General features: G+C 41.8%; 1 protein-coding gene across 1 annotated transcript; it reads left to right on the forward strand.

Moving 5' to 3' along the window:
* Positions 1–421: 421 nt before the first annotated feature.
* Positions 422–13,346, forward strand: LOC308167061 (lysophosphatidylserine lipase ABHD12-like). Its single transcript, XM_080541415.1, has 13 exons — positions 422–682; positions 1,121–1,248; positions 1,333–1,438; positions 2,364–2,483; positions 2,607–2,637; positions 2,719–2,764; positions 5,405–5,534; positions 11,004–11,041; positions 11,213–11,292; positions 11,401–11,483; positions 11,927–12,005; positions 12,186–12,301; positions 12,400–13,346. The coding sequence occupies exons 1-13, from the start codon at positions 612–614 to the stop codon at positions 12,425–12,427; spliced, it is 1,056 nt and encodes a 351-aa protein (XP_080397541.1). The 5' UTR covers positions 422–611; the 3' UTR covers positions 12,428–13,346.
* The last annotated feature ends 8,177 nt before the right edge of the window (positions 13,347–21,523 follow it).

Raw genomic sequence — 21,523 nt, forward strand, 5'->3', positions numbered from 1 at the left:
GTTCAGTATTAATCTACAATGTAGAACATAATATATAATAATACATTAGACTTATATAGCGCTTTTCTAGACACTCAAAGACGCTTTATATATGAATAAAGACAAACCATTGAATGAGAAGGGGTGTCCAAACTTGTGACTTGTAACTCGATTGTATTGTTAAGGTGGACAGGGGATTATACCTAAAGAATTACCTATAGAATTATACGCGTTACTATCTTGAACCACCTTAAACACGCTTCACTCCTCCCATTTCCTTATGAACTGTACTTTCACCCAAGGTTGCCAGTTGGGCTACTTTCGATCGATAGGTTTTGGGTTGTTTTTTGGTGGATTTAGTGGTTATCAGACTGCGGTCAGGCTGTAAATTGCCAATCCCATCTGGCAACCCTGTCCCTGACTGTACTTTCACCTAGTCAACTCCAGACAGGCTGGACTGGATAAATAATATGTACTGACCAACGAAACACTTAAACAAACAATAGTTATGCCCTAGGCAGACAGCTTCGTCAAAGTTTAATACTTGAAATATACCGTAGGCCTTTGAACACGACTGGTGGCACATCAGTACATCTACAGGCCTGCAGGACAGCTGAATAAGCAGCCTGAGGATGAGGAAGAGAACAAGTAACCGTGACAAACCTTCAGTTCGATCAGAGACTGCCAGGGTCAGAGAGGAACCGTGAGTGTCAATTGGAAATATATCCATCTTTGTTTGAAACCAACACACTGAATCTGATAGATAATGTTATCTGATAGATAATGATCGTTAATAATGTAGTCTAATGCAATGTAATGTAGTCTAATTAACGGTCATTAACGGTAGAACACCTGTGCGCGGAGTGATACATAGTTAAAAGTCCCAGTGCTGTTATACTGTATATCGGCCTCTTGTCCAATCAAATAACTTGGAACTTAACTGTTCTATAATGGTTTATATTGAGCAACAGTTATAATAATGATGATGATGATGATGATGATAATATAATATAGCACTAATGTTTTCGGCCAGAACCTTACTCATCATTATATCATTATAATTCTCTCTCTCCCGCCCTCCCCTCTCTCTCTCTCTCTCTCTCTCTCTCTCTCTCTCTCTCTCTCTCTCTCTCTCTCACAGACCCAGATCCCGGTGGTGGTTGTGGTTCAAAAGAGGTTTCCTGTCTCTATGTGTCATTTACCTTTTGGTGCCGTTTCTGCTGCGACTACTTCCTGACATATTGAATCATCTGGTATATTCTCATAAAGGTGAGCTTTGGGATTAGGCAAAAAATGCCTTACAGATAAGACATAAAGGTGAATGATAATCAATGTTTCTTTCTCTCCCCTTAGTAAGAGTCCCATTCTTTGTAGATCTTAGCCAGCCCGCTGACCTGTCTCTCAATCACACTGTGAACCTATATCTCATGTCGGAGGAAGGGGTCTCCCTGGGTGTATGGTGAGTGTCTGACATAATCATAATCATAATCATAATTTGCTTCTATTACATCAATGTACGGATACAAGGAGTAAAATTCTTGGGTGCAGGTTCAATTATTAAACATTGGCATTCCAGTAGAAATACAAAATCAATAATAGAATAAGCAGGATATAAACAACATTATACAACAGTTAGTTCCGACCAAGTCATTTGATTGGACAAGAGGCATTCCATGAGTGCCGATCCATGAGTGCCTGCGGCCTCGTACCTACGACCGAATCACAGCCGTGCTGATATTCAGTATAACAGCACTCCCTCTCGTGTGATATTGCTTAAATATACAATAGCTGTACAATAGCATCAGCGTGTCAATAATAGAATAGGTGATAGCAGCAGAATGCTAATCAGCATATCAACATTCTTAATGTTGCCAACTGTCATTGTATTATTATGTCCTCCCAACCTCCCTTGTCCCTCATATTCATCCAATCACAGGCCCCCTCATGCGTACGTACAGCGTAAACGCACCAATTCCTGCAAACCCTGCCCCGCCCCTTGTAGTGGCATGCCATCTTTTGTCCCATAAGAAAGTTGGCGCTCTAGACCGTGTGGGTTATGCAAGTATGGGATGTGTAGTATAGTGAGGTGATTTGGAATCACACTCTTGTTAATGGTTAGCTCTGCCAGACAGATGTTACTGTAACTCAAAGGTCACCCTAAATTTTGAGGAGGTCCTGCTTGGTCTGATACAAGGTCATCCACACTCAGGAGGAGAGAGACTCAAGTGTGTGTGTGAAACGAGAGGAACTAGCCTCGGACCCAGTAGCATACCTTACATCTGAGAAAGGAATATGTGACACATATTATGCTATCCTGTCATAAAGTCAGTGTACATTTGTCACCTCTTCCTCTAAGTAGTCACATTTTGATTTATTTCTTCAAGGCACACGGTCCCTGAGAAGCAGTGGAGGGAGGCGCAGGGGAAGGACTCTGCTTGGTACCAGGCCTCTTTGGGGGATGGAAGTCCGATTATCATCTATCTCCATGGCAACGGAGGCACAAGGTACCAAGAACAATGTGGTTAAACAGAAAGTTATTTGCAATGTTACTATTTGAAGACACTGATAGGAATAACTAAGCCGCTGTTCTTACTTGTGAATGTGACAGTATTCATTCTTTCAAACAGGGCAGCAGCTCACCGTGTGGGACTAGCAAATGTGAGTGACTATAACAAAAGTTATTTCAACATATGAGTGTTAAAAATACATTGTTATTTTAATTGGTCTTCGTTTCCAAAGGTTCTGAGTGCCACTGGTTACCATGTTCTGGCTTTGGACTACAGAGGTTGGTTCATTTGACTGTTTGACTGATTCATTTAGTTCCTTACTAATTTTATAACAATCTTTTCACATTCTTAATTCTGTTCATCCATGTTTAAGATGTGAGTGTAATTTCAGAATATGGAAAGAGGCAAATTCCTGTAAAAGGATCACGTCATCTGCTGGTGTGGGTTACCTTTCCACTGCCCTCCCATGGACACATTTAACACTAGGACAGCCATGACTATTTTACCTACTATTAGCGTCGCCTCTGGGGTCAAATGACCATAGTCTTTATAATGGGAATCTGCTATTTACACACAAAGACCTCTAGTTGGCGCCTCTTGTAAATTAGCCTGCCTCCTACACAGAAAAACTGCAAAATAGCTTCATACTAGCTTATCCTGATGTGATTTTGAAAATGTAAGGATACTGGGTGGTAGAACGCACATATCTAGAAAAAGTCATTTAAGTGTTTCCTCTATATGCATTTATTGGTGGCGGGCCGCCACGAATGAATTTCCTCCGCCACGAATTGATTCAGTCCACACAAAAAAAAAAAAAAATAATATATATATATATATCCACCTCTGAACATTTTAGCTGATTAAAATATATCTGATCCTAGATCAGCGCTATAATGGATGTTGACTAAAAGTGCATCTAAATTCACGCCCATCTCTCTCTAACCGCTGATCCAAAATCAGATTAATGACATTAAACATTCAGTTGACGACGTGCCACAAGGGCTACTCCTGATTGGTCTAAATGTGAACCGGCATGAGAACCGTGCAGACTCAACCATCCCCGCACAGCAGTCTTGCCTTCCGAAATGCTCGGGCGCCTGTGTTTTCTCCTCGCAAATAACGGGCTAAAAGTCACCGGTAGTACCATCTAAAAGATACAAAAAGCTGATCTAGCTAGCTAGGTGCACAAATAAGATATCACGTTAAACAACTTCGAAAAATTAAACGAAAACAGCGACAGATGGATGGATTTTTCAAGAAAAAATATGTCCCAGACACTTCAAACATTGCTGAAGCTAGCAGTGGCTATGAGCGATACGAAACTGCATGGCTGGGTGTCGTATTGCAGGATTTAAGTTTCTCTCTATATTTCGGGACGAGGAGCAGCATGGCATGGTCGGACCTTCCCAGCGGTGCCCTCGGGAACGAACGGTAAGCCTCGTTGATAGTAACGTAGCAATGGTCTAGTATGTTAGCTCCTCTGCTGGGGCATGACACCTGTTGTTTGTAATTGGGAAGTTCTGTTGGTGTGATTAAAATCGCCGAGCACAATAACTGCTGCGTCGGGATTAGAGTTTTCCACAGAGGAGATGTAGGTGGGACATTGCAATTGAAATTGCGTTCAAAGTAAAAAACACACACACACACACACACACACACACACACACACACACACACACGCAAATATTGACAGTAGAGCTTGGCTTGATAGTGTATATCCCCACTCTGCTGGGTCGCCTCCACACGGGCCGTTAATAAGACTGCTGTCTGTGGATTAGTTAGAAAAAAATGTGTCCAATACAACGTTGTAGTTGTTTAGTACAAATCAAATGGGTCTATAGCAGCTAGGTAACATTAGCCCTGTATCAGAGTTGTGTTGTTGGGTCTTGTAGCAGGGTTAGCTATAGCAGCTAGGTAACATTAGCCCTGTATCAGAGTTGTGTTGTTGGGTCTTGTAGCAGGGTTGGGTTAGCTATAGCAGCTAGGTAACATTAGCCCTGTATCAGAGTTGTGTTGTTGGGTCTTGTAGCAGGGTTAGCTATAGCAGCTAGGTAACATTAGTCCTGTATCAGAGTTGTGTTGTCGGGTCTTGTAGCAGGGTTAGCTATAGCAGCTAGGTAACATTAGTCCTGTATCAGAGTTGTGTTGTTCGGTCTTGTAGCAGGGTTAGCTATAGCAGCTAGGTAACATTAGTCCTGTATCAGAGTTGTGTTGTTGGGTCTTGTAGCAGGGTTGGGTTAGCTATAGCAGCAAGGTAACATTAGTCCTGTATCAGAGTTGTGTTGTTGGGTCTTGTAGCAGGGTTGGGTTAGCTATAGCAGCTAGGTAACATTAGTCCTGTATCAGAGTTGTGTTGTTGGGTCTTGTACAGTTGCTCAAAATGCAGATAAGAGAAAGTATAGGCTAATATCAAACAACAATCCTAGAGATGACTAACTCAAACGTACGCATAACTAAATAAAAGCAGGCCAACTAACGACAGCTACACGTACTCAACTGGGAACATAAAGGATAAATGAATTTTGCAATCGAACGTGTCCTACAGCGACAGCTGGCCGTGCAAATCAGGTTCTGGGAAGATTTTTGTAGCTTTTTTTTTTTTTTGCCATCCTCCCTCTAGTTTGAAATTAGTTCGTTGTTTTGAGCGCGCGTGTGCGTTCCATGCGCGTGCACGCGAAAAAAAAAAAGACAGACCTATCCGCCACCAATGGAAAAATTCCTGGAGGAAACACTGAGAGGGTCCTGAAATTTGATCGAGTGTAAAGATATAAACATAATTTTTTTACTCACTTGGTCAAATGACCAAATGACCCCACCCCTGGCTGTTCTAGTGAAAAATCCTTCAATCACCAGCATAAAATAAATATATGTGTTCAATGAATGAACTGTACAGCCACTGATATCACAGACTCTGACAGGGTTCGGTGACTCAAGCGGAGAGCCCACTGAAGCTGGCCTGACCACTGACGCCCTCTACCTGCACCAGTGGGTAACGGCCAGGAGTGGCAGCAGCCGGGTGGTGATCTGGGGGCATTCCCTGGGCACCGGGTGAGTTGGACAACGTGACTGCAGGTTGACGGTTCACTCTGTAGAGATAACGAAGTGGCAGTTGATGATTTAGCGAGATAGATGTTGGTGATATGTTGGAAGATATTGAGAATCTGTCATTTCGTTAGCCTCATAGCATTAAGTGATATTTTGGCCAAATTGAGATATCTGCCTAACTCTACTCTCCTAAGGGGGTGTTCACACTTGACTTCTTTTTTTAGAAAAAAGCGCAGCCTTCACCGCCTTTTTACATACAACCCATGGGAAAAGGAAAAAAGCGCAGCCTTCACCGCCTTTTTCCCAGAATGCATTTCGCACCGGCTAGCAGCGGGCAATTTAAATCGTCCATTTTAAACCTCCATTGGCTAAAAGCTGTAATTTTGGCAATACAAGTGTTAACATGTCATTTTATGAAGTTTTAATGTTTTCAGGCGAGAAAGTAACCATATATATTCCCAAAATGTGTCCAGTTTATCAAAATAACCTGTTTATATATCTGATCTGACGTTTTTTTTCCGTCTTCTGTTCGCTAGCTGCGTTCGTAATTTGCCCTGGAAATCTGATCAGCACTCATGGAATGCCTCTTGTCCAATCAAATTACCTGGTCCCTTTATGACGTTGAACCCAGTGTGCGCTCCGGCGCTGTCAGAGCGAATTTACGAGCGCACCCTGCGTTGTTTATATACCTTCAATGCGGAGAAACATCGTAACATAATTATAACAAGTTGTAAAATGATTTGGGGGGCCAATATCTTTAGCTAGCTAAAGTAACTAGTTTACTTTATTGTTGTCTTAGCAGTTGGTAAAAGAACAGCATTAAAACAAAAATATCGTGCTCTGCAGCAAGCACAATTACAACCCAACTTGATGCCACAATACTGGGATCATTTGTGACTGACAGTCAGTCAAATACTAGTAATACATTTATAAAGTGTAATAAACTTAGATTTCATGCATTTTAAGTGGCATCTTTGTAATCATGACGATGTAGTCATGTCGAAGAGGCAGACAATGTTACGTTTTGGTATAATGTTCTAGGTGTAGAGTTGTGTTGGACCCATGTGCGGTGCGACTCAGGGGAATTGAGGTCGAGACATGAATAAAATAAGGTTCTCTTTACTGAGATGCATACAATTATCATCCATAGGACAGTGATACAGAACCACGAAAATAAAGGAGAGCAAGCAAGGCTCTGCGCAGCGAGTCGATAATAATAACAATAACAAAAAACACTTGTGAGTAGCGAAAACAAAAGACAAGCAATCAAGGCTCTGTTAACTAATTGCAAACTTCACGTAAACACAAACAAATCAAAACACAAGTATAGTCAATAATACCTGGAAGTAGCGACAGGTAAAGTAAAGTCCTCTTGGACCGAACGGACAGGGACAAGTATAAAGCGCAATATTCCTTAGGACAGACAAGGGTTCTCAAGACCAGTGTTGCCACAGTTACTTTGAAAAAGTATTCTGATTACTGATTACTGATTACTCCTTTAAAAAGTAATCTAGTTACTTTACTGATTACTTGATTTAAAAAGTAACTAAGTTAGATTACTAGTTACTTTTTTAGTTACTATTGGCAGCTGCCTAGGCACCCGACCCCCCCCCCCCCCCCCCGCAACATAAAAATGAAAACTGGTTTTGCCAAAACTCACTTTATTTTAACAGTAACTTAAATTACATAATTAAACTTTAAACAATAACTTAAAACAACAAAATAAAGAGTCTTTCTTTGCCTCACCCAACATAAATACTTGTTTTTAAACAATAAAATAAATATAATCTTTATTTAACACAGTAACTAGCAAGGAGTGGTTTCACAAAACCTAAAACCTACCCTGACCATTCAGATATGATCCTAATATAATCCTAATCCTAAACTGGGTGAGTCTGAGTTTATCAATGAAGAGTGAACTCAGCTGTCAAGACTGGAAGGAGGCCATGAACACGCTATGGAGGCCATGAACACGCTATGGAGGCCATGAACACGCTATGGAGGCCATGAACACACTATGAGTGAAACAGTGGAAAGGGGCGAGTAAACCAGTGGTTGTATCTCATTAACAGAAGCTTCTCAAACCTCTTGTCAGAAAGTCTGTTCCTTCTAGGCGTGAGCACCAAACCTCCCAGACTAAAGAGCCGCTCTACAGGAGCGCTAGATGGGGTTGGAGTGTTATACTTCAAGAAAATGTTCTTAATGTTTGGATACTGATTCAGAATCTGAAGCTCATGCCCTGACCTCAAGTAGTCCATGACTTCCTTTTCTGCCGAGTAGGTCTCCTCTGGCTCCGCCTCAAAAGCAAAAAAGTCCATCTCGCCTTGGTTGGCAGTCGTGGTGGGTACACTGGCAGGGCTCTGTGCTGCAGGAGCAGTTTTGCGACATTCTGCTGTGAGAAGCTCCTTTACTTGCTCCCTCCTACCTTCATCTCTCAGCCATCGGAGTTTGAATTTTGGACAACTAGCAGCTGCGAGAAGGGCATCTTTGTTGTCCAGCACACTGGCAAAACGAGTCTGGATAGCCTGAAAGATATAATTTGATATGTTTATTATTATCTAGTTGTAGCCTATAAGGTCTATTATTTATACCTTTATTTACTAATTATGTATGCAATTAGTTTGTGCAACTGACAACCTACATACTGCAGTATGGTGTGACTCTGCTCCATGTTCATGAATAGTGCAATGAAAATGTATTTATTTATCTTTAAGATGGAACAACATAGCATACCTGCACTATGGCATCTGGAAGGCCTGCAGTCATCTTGGATAGGGTGTCTTTCACAGCAAGGGTCTTCTGCATCAGGACTTCAAGTGTGGGCAGTAAAGTCCCATACGGACAGTCACCTTGTAGGATATCCAGTGCTATAGTTAGAGGCTTCATGACGGTACAGTACTCATGCAGGTACTGGTACTCCTGGTCTTTGAAGCACTTCACTCCCAGCTTGTTGCACAGAGTAGTCAGCTCATTCATGGGGATTTCTGCGATTCTCTTTATGGCTTCGTAAAAGGAATTCCACCTTGTGGATGTCGGTACCAGGAGCTTTCTTTTGTTAACCTCCTCCACCGTTTCTGACGCAACGGTAGATCGGCTTGCTTTCGTCCAGAGAGCTGTGCATTTTGCTGTGCTGCTCCTATACACAGCCTTGCTCTCTGGTTTGGAAGTGATGTACTTCTCCACATCACTTGTAGAAATAAGGTTGAGGGTATGTGAAGCACACCTTTGGTGCGGGGGAAGAATCAGCTGGCCATCACTATCATCCTCAGCTGATAGGATTTCTGACACATCTAAAAAAGTGACATCATCCGTGGCCTCCTCCACCGTCTCATCATCGGACTCTGTGACAGCAGGCTGATAGACTTGAAATGCCTTGACAAAGTTAGATCCATTATCTGTCACTGTTGCTACTACTTTGTTGATTAGTCCATATGAAGAGTGAATGTTTTCGATTTCTGCACCAATAACATCATACGTGTGTCTACCGCGGATTCTCCTACACGCCAATGCAGCCTTGTTGCGGTCTAATGTGGATCTACTAATCCAGTGGAGCGTTACTCCCATATAGCTCCTATTGTTAGCTGTCCAAATGTCCGCTGTAGTTGACACATAGTCGACCTCGTTCAGCGCAGCCTTCAGATGTTTTTCCATCTCTGCATACTCCTTCTCCAAGTACGAAGAAAAAGATGTTCTGTGAGGTAGCTCGGCATTGGTAGTAGTGGGGATCTTGTTAATGATGGCACGGAAAGAGGGCGAGTCAACTGTGTTTATGGGCAGCATTTCCTCTACAACATACCGCCCGACCAATTTATTCAACTCTCCCACACTTACAGGTTGTGATTTTGTAGGCCTACTGAAGTCCAGCTTTTGTTGCTTGAGCGGTGTGGGACCTCCCGCAGAAGTCGAGGCCGCGGTCTCTGGGACTTTCTCCGCGAGCTTGACTGTGCTGTGCAGAGATTCCAAATGTTTCTTTAAATTTGATGTTGTGGTTTTACCACAGGACAATATTTTCTTTCCAGCACAGAGTGTACAACGAACATTTATGTTCTTGTCATCCTTTGCTGACACAAACTCAAAATAATCCCTATATTTCCAGCTATTTAACGCATATCTCTGTTCTCGCTCCATTATACGCTTCTGTTTACACTGTGCAATCAGCGTGGTGATACACGTGAGCGATTCTGCTGCACCTCGTGTTGAAAACGTGATCACTGACGTCACTCCCCAAGACGCGAGAAAAGCAATAAATGTTTGTTTACTATCGAACATTACAAAGAAATACTGCATTTAGCCTAAGTTATGAGGTAGTAACGCAATAGTAACGCACAGTCACTCGAATAAGTAACTTTAATCAGATTACTGATTTGGAAATAGTATCGCGATAGAATACTCGTTACTGGGAAAAGTAATCAGATTAGAGTATCGCGATACTTAGTATCGCGTTACCGGCATCACTGCTCAAGACTAACAGGTACGAACAACTGACAAGGGAACAGGGAAATGGGACACACCTAAATACACATACAAACACTCACAGGTGACAATAATCACGTAATTAGTCCAGGGCAGGAGTGATGCTGCTCTTCAACCAGCAGGAGGCATCGGCGAGTCATCCTCGCTGACCCCCCTCGTAACAGACAAGGCTTCCCTTTAACTCCCGGAGGCTATGACTATTACCAAGTCTATCGCTGGGTATATTTGCAAGGTGTGGTGTGTTGAACTGGGTATATTTGCAACAGTGTTGCGGAAAATGAAGATTTCTGCCGAATGCTGCTAACACTGGAACCACGTTATGAAACACCAGTAGCAATCACGAGTTGTTCAACTGGTAGTACTACATTGTTTTTGTCCATCTTAATGGGTCTGACGTCTTTGAGCACCGGTAGCTAGGAAGTAGGTTACTACACGCGTACCTACTCTCCTCGTCCTGATTTGTCAGCTGTTAGAAAGGCGCTTGACATCACACAGCGCTTTTCTTTAAAAAACTGACGTTTTTTTCCTTTTCCCATAGGGTTGTATGTAAAAAGGCGCTGAAGGCCGCACTTTTTTCTTTAAAAAGAAGTCAAGTGTGAACACCCCCTAACACTGCTGATTCACTGTGCATTATTGCCTCTATGACATCAGCCTATCAGAATGCTTGTTACATTCCAAAATCACTATCTGCCCAAGTCATCTCTTTGACTTTTTTTTTTTTGCATTTTTGACACTACATACAAAGATGGCTCGGCTGACCACAAGTGAAGGCAATTATGCTAAGAGGCTATATGCTATAACGATATTATATAACTAAATAACTACCACCATTAGTGCTTCTTGCAGGTTTACTCCTGCTACTTTTATTAGCACGCAATGTAATAATTGAGATACTCAAATCAGTTAGTAGATATGACATGTATATGATATATATGACAGAACATAACGTTACATAACATTACTAATACATACTATTTCACCCCTCATCTTTTTTTACAGAGTGGCCACTAATACTGCAGTCAAGTTAATGGAACAAGGTAAGGCTTCAATGACCCAATTCAAACGATGAACCGATTCATGACGTTAGTGTTAGGGCTTTTAAAGTTTTTTCCCCTCTGTGATTCATCACAATGAAGCTTACTTCATATCATCATCATCATTACATATTTATATGATCTCACTGAAAAAATCTCTCTCACTGTTACCAGGGGTTGTTGCTGATGGTGTGATCATTGAGGGGGCATATACAAATATTCGACAGGAAGGCGCCCAACATCCCTTTGGCTGGGTAAAATGCACATTAATAATCATTCATAATCATTAAATGCCATGGTACTGGATTTATGTATGGATGTATACTTACAGTGTGTTTAAATGTAACTCGTTGGGTCCGTAGTTTTATTGGAGGTTCCCAGGCTTTGAATACTTCTTCCTGGACCCAATGGCAGAAAACAATATAATCTTCCCTAATGACGAAAAGTAAGTCGGTTTTAAGACTCGAGGTTCTGATGCTAAACTTAATTACAGTGGAAAAAGTGAAGGGGTCTGAATACTTTCCGAATGCACTGTAGATATCCTGTACATCGACATACACTATTATATACCGTTTATACATTTATGACGTGCCAGAGACTGTTATTATTATTTGTAATGGCCACCTTAATGGGCTGTAATGGGCTGTGTGAGAATAATTTGTGGTCTTTTGTGAATAAAATAATAATAATAATAATACATTAGACTTAGCGCTTTTGTAGAAACTCAAAGACACTTTACAAACTGAAATCGAGTAGTAATAATAAAAAGAAACAAAAGGTAAATAGAAGAAAGTATAGGGGCCTAATTAAGGTAGTGCTGGGGACACATGGGAAGGGGAGGGGGAGAGGGTTAACTGGTGAAAGTAACTTTCCCCCACATTTCTGCAGTTTGAAGAAGATGAAGAGCCCCCTTCTGATCCTCCACTCCGAGGACGACCACATCGTGCCTATCCACATGGCTCAGCAGGTGGGACGAGCCTTCTCTAACTTACCTGCAGGTCCTTGATATCTTCTGTCAGTTATCCATATCACAAGCATGCAATGTTTTTATTTATTTGACATGAATGACTATAGCAAGATGGATTCCCTTGAAATCTATCTCTGATGTTGATTCTCCACTGCTCATCCTTAATGTATTCCTATAAAGCTTTATGCCATAGCTCAAGACTCAGAGACTCAAGTCAAGATGGTGCCATTTGCTGGATCTCATGGGTACTTGCACAACGGATTATACAAAGACCGTCAACTGCCAAACATTATCCGGTGAGAAACAAAAAACATTGATAAATGACTAATCAGATTTTACTACACATCAGTGTTTCCATTTCCATATTATTCACCCCCCTTATTTTTCACTGCAGGCAATTCATGCTGTCACTGACCCCCTGAGTCAGTGATCCATACACAGCTCGACATCTACGGCCCAGCAGACAAGATGGTTTTATGTTTTATGTTTCCAGGTAACATCCTGTAAGGGACAACAGATGGAAACTAGCCGTGGCTGTAATCTGGCTTGTTTACAAGCTTTCTGGTAACACATTGTGTAATACATTGTAATACATGGAGTTTGTTCATTAACCTGCACTGTCCCTTCTCAAGTAAACATATTAAATCAAATCACTTCTAGAATACATCCTGGAAAGCTTGCATCCGCAAATTGTACAAAATGTCTCCCTTTGATCAGTTGGTGTATTATCAGGGTGGATTTCACATATTGCTGATTCAATCACTAATAGAACACTTTTAACCCTAGATTAATGGGATTATGAATTACATTATTTAATGAGAATGGTAATACATATTTAGGATTCACATTTTAGACCCTGCAGGAACCAACAGTTCAGAGCCTCCGTTAGCCATCTAGCTAAGGTTAGCTATGTAACTATACATAGGGTAGCTAGTGTAAGGCGGTCAACTTCTCCAGAATTGAGTTAATTGAGTCTTCCCTTACAAGCGAGTTCGTTTAATCTCAACGAGACGTCCTTGATATAACTTCTAAGATAAAATGATTCAATCAAATATTAGGCATCACTACTGAACTGTTCTTTAAGAGAATATTTATTCGAGCACATCAGCAAGCAATAGCATTTCATTCCATGGAAAGGGGTCCTATCTAGTTTCACCTCCGCAGGCCAGTATCATCTAGTCGTTAAGGTTAACTGCAGAAGCTTCACCAGACAAGAGCCCAGTTTCGCCTTGATACAGTCTTTATACATTTTGATTTAACATTTGGGGCTGGGCTGTCCCTCCTCCCCCTATCTGGTAGTTTTTAATTGTCAGCATTAAATCTGTTGTGGCCTTCAACTCCTTTCTGTGTCTGTGCGAGTGTACTGTGTGTTATCTTCTTCTGGCCCCCGGCCGTTAGTCATGGTGAGAGTGGTTGCACACTTTGTCTGCAACTGTATCCACCTGTGTGAGCAGCCTAGTCTTGTGCAATGTTAGACACACACACATTCTGTTATATTTTTAAGAAATCAGTAAGCATTAAGAAATCAGTAAGCACATGCACACATTTATGTTTTTTGGATGTACAGACATTTTTATACAGTTCATTCTACGTGCGTTCTAAAGCACTAATTGGCCAGTAATTTGATCTTCAAACCCATTCCCTCATGACTAGGTCAGTATGTCCTCCTTATCAGAATAGCTTGTGAAAACATAACTGTTGCCAGGCCCACAGAGTCCCATGACTTGGGATTCGATTAACAAGTTAAAATACAGTATAGAAGAATAGACTTATCATTAATCATTAGTTATGAAAGTATAAAATCAGTACAAGAAAATAGAATATCATAACAGCAGGTTCAAAATGGTTGTTAGCACATAGGTAAAAATAAGTAATTTACAGGCGGTTTGAATTATAATACTTTCTTTTAGTCAGGAGCTTTTCTTCTTCATGTCGCTCAAAAACAGAACCTCCCTTTTGGCTTTGCGTGACCTTCTCATTTTTCTCAACTGACCTCAGTCACATATTATTTAAATGAGCACATAATACATGATTTATCACTTCTAGTTATTTTAATACAAATTCCCAACACTAGCTACCGTTATGTAGCTAATTGGCTATGTAACTATAGGGTAGCTAGCTACCGTTATGTAGCTACAGGTAATTACGGTTAGCTATGTAACTATATTAGGGTAGTTAGCTAACGTTATCTAGCCTATTTAAGTATACTACGGTAGGTAGCTAACGTTACGTAGCTAATTGAGGTTATCTATCTAACTATACTAGGGTAGCTAGCTAACTTGCCATTACCTGACAAAGTCTAAACAAGTCTAATTACATCGTCAAAAACAGCAGCCATACACCATAATAATAGTTAAACGATTACAAAACTTACTAGGCGTTGTGTATGAGCCATCTTCACTCTTCAAAAGCTTATATATCTCTTCACTCTTCAAAATCGTTTCTCCACTCTTCAAAATCTCATCCCCACTCTTCAACCGTCAATTTTCTCATCTCCAATCGCCTTTGGTCTGTAAATGTTTGACAATCAGGCCAGCCAATCAGACATTTTAACACATTTAAGAACTGGCCAGCCAGCCAGCCAATCAGAATTCTGTCACATTTCTAGCGGGGTAAAATGTTTTGAGAGAGAGAAGAATCAAATGTTGCCAGTCAAGCAAATGTTGACGATCAGCTGTGCTGCGTGCATTATCAACTTTAGCAGACATGCAAAATAAACAACTTTTATTGAGTACAAAATCGATTTTCCTTTGCGCATTTTTTTTCTTCTTTTGCTCAAAATAGATTTTCCTTTGCGCAAAACATTTATTTTCTCGAAATAATTGTGGCACATAAATAACGCCATAGATTCGCGACTTTCGCTGCTCGAGTTTAGTCCAATTTCTTGCAGTCGGCTTGGGACAAAACAAATCTGTAACTTGTAAAACTGGATGTGAGAGCGCAGGGAAGGGCGGGCATGCAATGATTGATTGACCAATCACAAGAGAGCATTTTCGAGTGGGCATTCATCAGAGCAACGCATCCGGGTACTTTCCCCTCCCGTAATGTCTACGCCCCTTTTTGGGTGATAGAAGAGTAGAAGTTTGACTGGCGGTCAATGGGAATTTCTGGTCTTTGCTACTTTAATCCGATAAAATAAGAAAACCGTAGTGCTTTTTAGATATTAGGAGCACAAATCCGATGGCCAGTTAGGCAAACTATTATATAGTGTCATTGCCGATCAATGATCGACGTCGTTATATAGAGAAAATTAATGAAATAGGGGTTGATTCATCAGAGCAGTCATACGTCATCTCCCTGTCATCAGGCATTTGTAGTTCTTCAGTTGATTTGCTGTGTAAATCCCCAGATGAGAGTGTTACATTAGTTTTCTTAAGATAGGACAATAAATAAATCTGTTCAATGGGCATTTGCCAAAGTAGCCTACTGTTAATCAGTATCCTGTATGGTGTATATGAAGATGTTATGACGTTTTATCATGAAAATAATGAACAGCAAGCTAGATCCAAAACTAGGGCCGGTGGAGGAGGGCAATTGTCACATTGGACAGACTACCAAAACAGAAAAATAAAGTATCTTAACGACAGCAAAAGTGATGGATGTCAGAAATACATTACCTGGAGATTCAATAAGGTAGCCTACTTTTATATGACAGGATATGGGTTAGGGTTATATGACACCTGTAGCGAGATAGATAGATAGATAGATAGAGCCAAAAGTGAAAAAGTAGCTGAGAGACGCAAGCAGGGTCTGGGCTGGTAATTGTATGACGCGCCAAACAATCCGCTGAGATGAAAAGTAAGTTTTAGAGCATTTATTGAATAGAACAATCAAATTTGGCGATGTACAAAAATAATCCAGAATAATAATAATAATCAAAACCAGAAAAAGAACAACCTATGTGTATAGAATATGTGTATAATGCGGTCAACAAAAATACATCGCTCCCCTCTCTCTCCACTACCGCCATGCAAGTTACCTTGCAATATCAATATATTGCAATATATTACCTTGCAATATATTACCTTAAATTACCTTGCAATATCACCCCCCATAACCATAACTTCTCAATACGGTGATCTAGGCAATAAACAAACAATCAAAGTAAACTCACAATAAACCCATTAGCCTGTTATACTAAATACCCCCTAAATCATATTCATACCTCCTACAACACCTCAGGCCTTTGGGTCGGGTGGTTCATCCACATGGATGGAGGCAGACTGAAAGGACACACATTCATTGCCTATTTCATAAATGTTCTCCATACAACGACGTCGATCATTGATCGACAACGACACTATATAATTGTTTGCCTGACTGGCCATCGGATTTGGGCAGTCTGGGGATTTACACGGCAAATCAAATGAAGAACTACAAATCCCTGATGACAGGGAGATGACGTATGACTGATCTGATGAATCAACCCCTATTTCATAAATGTTCTCTATATAACGACGTCGATCATTGATCGGCAACGACACTATATAATAGTTTGTCTAACTGGCCATCGGATTTGGGCTCCTAATATCTAAAAAGCACTACGGTTTTCTTATTTTATCGGATTAAAGTAGCGAAGACCAGAAATTCCCATTGACCGCCAGTCAAACTTCTACTCTTCTATCACCCAAAAAATGACCAGTAATGTAAGCTATCCATCTAGCAAGTAATGTGATTGAACAATCAAATGTAATTGCGTTTATTTATTACAATGTAAACTCATAAAACATTAGCTACATATTTTACTTCAATCAATGTTTGTGAGCGTTATAACATTTTGGTAGGGTCTTGTGATAGCATGTTTCAATATTTAAGTGGAGTGATTGTGCTGATTATGCTGCTAACATTAGCATTTTTGTATGAAGAAAGAATATCAAGGACTACCGTTGTCCAGTTTTTTTGTAACTCAAATTGTATTTTTCAGGAATGACTTGGAACCCATATAATACAAAGACTTGAAACACCAGGGCCCTGTTCCACTAAAGGCGATTAACTCTGATCCAGGTTAATCAGATTCGGGCGCTAATTTAAGCTTGCGGTCGGTTCCATCAATGTGGCTCAAATAATTAGCTGCTTGGTTGCTATGCAACCAATCCTTCTGAGTAATTCTGGTCCCGAGCAGACTTACAGGCTGGTTTAGGTAATGCGTGCGTCAAAAAATCTCTCACAGGCGGAAACTACATCCCGAACGACAGTTCCTCAAGTGTCTTTTAGGAAATATTATTCCCCACTTTTTATGAGATAGATAGATAGATAGTTTGACTGTGTGATAGATCATTTGATATTTTGAAAGTGTGATCGGTAGATAGATAGATAGTTTGACTGTGTGATAGATAATTTGATATTTTTAAAGTGTGATCGATCGATAGATAGTTTGATTGTGTGATAGATAACTTGATATTTTGAAAGTGTGATAGATAGATAGATCGATAGATAAATAAAAAAGTGTAAAAAAAAATAGGTATGTCTATCAACTTGCATTGCCGTCATCACAGCGGTGTGGCTGGCGCAGTGGTTAAGACAGCCAGCTAGAGTTCTGAAGGAAGCAGCACCTTTTCCCCCCCACCTCTCCCTCCTCCCACTAACAATGCTAACACCCCTTCCAAACTCTCTCCTCGACACTCGGTCTCTGGATTGTCATCTTTTTCCCCCCTCTCCCCCGATGAGATTCTCACACTTATCACATCAAAGCGGGCAACCACATGCCCTCTTGATCCCATCCCCTCCCCCCTTCTCCAATCCATTTCCGCCGACATCCTTCCTTACCGTACCACCCTAATCAACGCCTCCCTATCCACAGGATCTGTCCCAGCGGCCTTCAAAATAGCCAGAGTCAAGCCTCTCCTCAAGAAACCTACCCTTGACCCATCATCTGTCCACAATTACAGACCTGTATCCCTTCTCTCCTTCCCTTCCAAAACCCTTGACGGCATCTAAACAACTGACTGACTATCTCCGGAAGATGGATCACTTAGACCCCCACCAATCCGGCTTCAAGGCTGGGCATTCCACTGAGACTGCGCTCCTTGCTGTCACAGAAGCCCTCCACTCTGCCCAAGCTTCCTCCCTCTCCTCTGTTCTCATTCTCCTTGACCTGTCTGCTGCCTTCGACACAGTCAATCACCAGATCCTTCTCTCCATCCTCTCAGACCTGGGCATCTCTGGCACCGCACACTCCTGGTTTTCTTCCTACCTGGCGGGCCGCTCCTACCAGGTGACCTGGAGAGAATCGTTGTCTTCTCCACGAACCCTTTCCACTGGAGTACCCCAGGGTTCTGTCCTAGGGCCCCTACTTTTCTCCCTCTACACCAAGTCTCTTGGCTCGGTAATCTCTTCACATGGGCTCTCCTACCACAGCTACGCAGACGACACTCAACTCTTCCTGTCCTTCCCCCCGTCTGATGTACACGTGGCAACCCGTATCTCAGCATGTCTCGCTGACATTTCAACTTGGATGGCTGACCACCATCTCAAGCTCAATCTTAACAAGACCGAGCTCCTCTTCATCCCCGGGAAAGCCTGCCCTCTCCAAGACTTCTCCATCACAGTGGAGAACTCTACTGTAACCCCCTCCCTGACAGCCAAGAACCTTGGAGTGATCCTGGATAACCGACTATCCTGTGCGGAGAACATTGCAGCAACGGCTCGCTCCTGCAGATTCTTCCTCTACAACATCAGAAGGATACGACCATTCCTTACCAGAGAGGCAGCGCAACTCTTGACCCAGGCACTGGTCATCTCCCGCCTGGATTACTGCAATGTACTCCTGGCTGGGCTCCCCGCTTCAGCCATTAGACCTCTGCAGCTCATCCAGAATGCTGCTGCCCGGCTGGTATTCAACCTCCCCAAATACTCGCATGTCACCCCTCTCCTTCGCACCCTGCACTGGCTCCCGATAGCAGCTCGCATCAGATTCAAGACCCTGGTGCTTGCATACCAGGCAGCTAAAGGGACAGCCCCTGCCTACCTAAAGGAAATGGTAACCCCCCAAACCGTTGCCCGCTCACTCCGCTCCTCCATCTCGGCTGGCCGACTGGCCCCACCTCCTCTACACAGCAGTCGGGCTGCCCGATCACGTCTCTTCACAACACTGGCTCCCCGCTGGTGGAATGAGCTCCCCACGTCCGTCAGAACGGCTGAGTCACTACCCATCTTCCGTCGTAGACTGAAGACCCATCTCTTCAGGTTACATCTTAACTGCTCCTCCTGAGACATCTTCTGACCCTCACCACTACGTCTCCTAAAGACACCCGCTTTCCCCTCTACTGTGTCCCTAAGAACTTCTATTGCCCCCCTTGTACTGTTTCTCAGTTTCTCCAGAAAAAATAAAATAAAAAAGTAGTAGAAGGCGATAGGGAGAAGGTTTTTCCTTCTATCAGTGGCCCCGGGCCCGAGCTAGATTACTCTTCCTGCAACGAATGGTGGATTGCTGATTCACATGCTTAGTATTCAAATGTATTGATTGTAAGTCGCTTTGGAATAAGGCGTCTGCTAAATGCCAAAAATGTAAATGTAATGTAAATGCGTGTTCGAGACTAGATTTAATTGAACGTTTTTTTTTTTTTTTACATTTAACCGAAGCCTTCATGCAAATTGATTAACAATATATATATATCTGTCTAAGTGAATCATCTATCCATCAGTAATCATAAGAAAAAAATAATCTATCTCGCACCACCTCCACCTGCATCTCCTTCATGGGCAGCTCCCAGCCCGCCCAAGATTTCACCAGCTGCTTTAGTAGATAGCAAATGGTTAAGAAATATTGAAACAATGAAAGTAAACTTTTGACTGTTTCCAAAACCTATGCAAATACATAAATCTAATAGGACTGCAACAATTCATGAACATGAAGGTACAATTGAAGGTCCTTCCAAAGTTACTACCAATGCTTTAAAAACACTCACAACATTGGTGTCAATATCCTCAACAATAAGCTAATAAACCGATAGGACTTAAATGAACACAATAGGGAGAGTATAAACATATACCTGTCTCCACAAACTGCCGCAGGTAACATGCAATTCTGCATTGCAACAGGTATTTCTCTCATCCTCGTCTCCCCCCTTTGTAGGCCACAATGTTGAATAGAACAACCTAAAATAGAACAATATGGCAATGATCAGAAAACGTTTAACAACAGGTGACACTTAGAGGATGTGAATATAAACATGTATATAGTCAAATGAATGGGAGTTTGACTACACAATTACCTACCATTGCATTTCTTGCTGAACAGGCTGGCCAACCCCCAGGGCACCACTTGCCCCAGCTAGAGTGCCCATGGGCTGACGTACTGTGGGAGAACTGTGTAAACCACTGCTAGTTTGTGTGGTTTTGTGGGCAGCTTTGTCTGACGCAGCCAGTGGCGGCTGGTGATACAATTTTTGGGTGGGGCACAGGTTATGGGGGCATGCTCCACGGGGAAGAATATCAACTTTAAAATCTGGATTTACAGTCGATTTTAGCATGAGAATATATATATAACTTACTTTTTTTTATATATAACTTATTAAAGGGCAAACTGCAGACACAACAAAAATATAATGCACAACTGACAAATCAACTGGAATAGTCTTTGTTAGCAGAGTAGACCTAATGTTAACAGAATGGACTTTGTCTATCTAGTACTGTCCAGACAGTTGTCTTGTTTAGCCATTCAACTAGGCATTATTTATTCAATGCAGAAAGACATGGAACACAATGCAATTGTGATAATAAATGTGTTCTTTGTTACTTCTTTAATTAAATTAAAGTGTACCTTTCTATTATCATACAATATTTCCTTGAACATGTAAACTCTATAATCATACAGTCTTTCTATTAGTTGTCTCTGTCATACTGAACTGTTTGTTATCATCCTGAACTATCTCTGTTGCTCACCTCACCTCAGTTCTGTCTCTATTGCTCTCCTCTCCTGTTGTCTGTCTCTCTGTTGCTCACCTCTCCTTGTTGTCTGTCTCTCTGTTGCTCTCCTCTCCTTGTTGTCTGTCTCTGTTGTTAAGTCGCGACGTGTTTCCGGGTCCAAAGTTGGCTGAGGCGCTGTCTTCGAAATGCCGCAGTAATAATAATAATAAATTATATTTATATAGCGCTTTTCCGAGGCTCAAATACCCTGACAATATGGGGAAAACGGGAAAGTGCTGTGTCCCTTGTTGTATGAATAGATCCGAGTCTAAAAAACGATTAAACTGTCATTCAAACTCTCTCTTCTCCCCTCTGTCGTGGGCGGTCGCATTTTTTTCGCTCTCCCTCTCCCTCTCCCTCTGCTTTTTTTGTTTGCTCTACACTGCACTGTCTCTTCAGAAGCTAAATGGATTTGTTAAGCTGGTCCCTGAATGCAATTGATAACCTATTTTCCACGAGGAAAGCTGGTTCGGGGGAACCTGTCTGCCCAGACGGAACTTTTGCCGCAGGTTACATCAGAGACGCCTGGGACAACTGGCGTCTCGTTTGCTTGGCAGTCATGTCGATGTTTTCATTTTCGGATTTATGATAGTTGGACACATTGGACTCGG

The sequence above is a fragment of the Nansenia antarctica genome (genome assembly GCF_963989245.1).
Source record: "Nansenia antarctica genome assembly, chromosome: 1".
In the NCBI taxonomy this organism is placed as follows: domain Eukaryota; kingdom Metazoa; phylum Chordata; class Actinopteri; order Argentiniformes; family Microstomatidae; genus Nansenia; species Nansenia antarctica.

Coding starts and splice junctions, on each gene's coding strand:
- LOC308167061 (XM_080541415.1), top strand. CDS start 612: ATGAGGAAGAGAACAAGTAACCGTGACAAACCTTCAGTTCGATCAGAG. Junction 1,439..2,363: donor GGGGTCTCCCTGGGTGTATG/GTGAGTGTCTGA, acceptor TATTTCTTCAAG/GCACACGGTCCCTGAGAAGC. Junction 12,006..12,185: donor CTATCCACATGGCTCAGCAG/GTGGGACGAGCC, acceptor ATTCCTATAAAG/CTTTATGCCATAGCTCAAGA.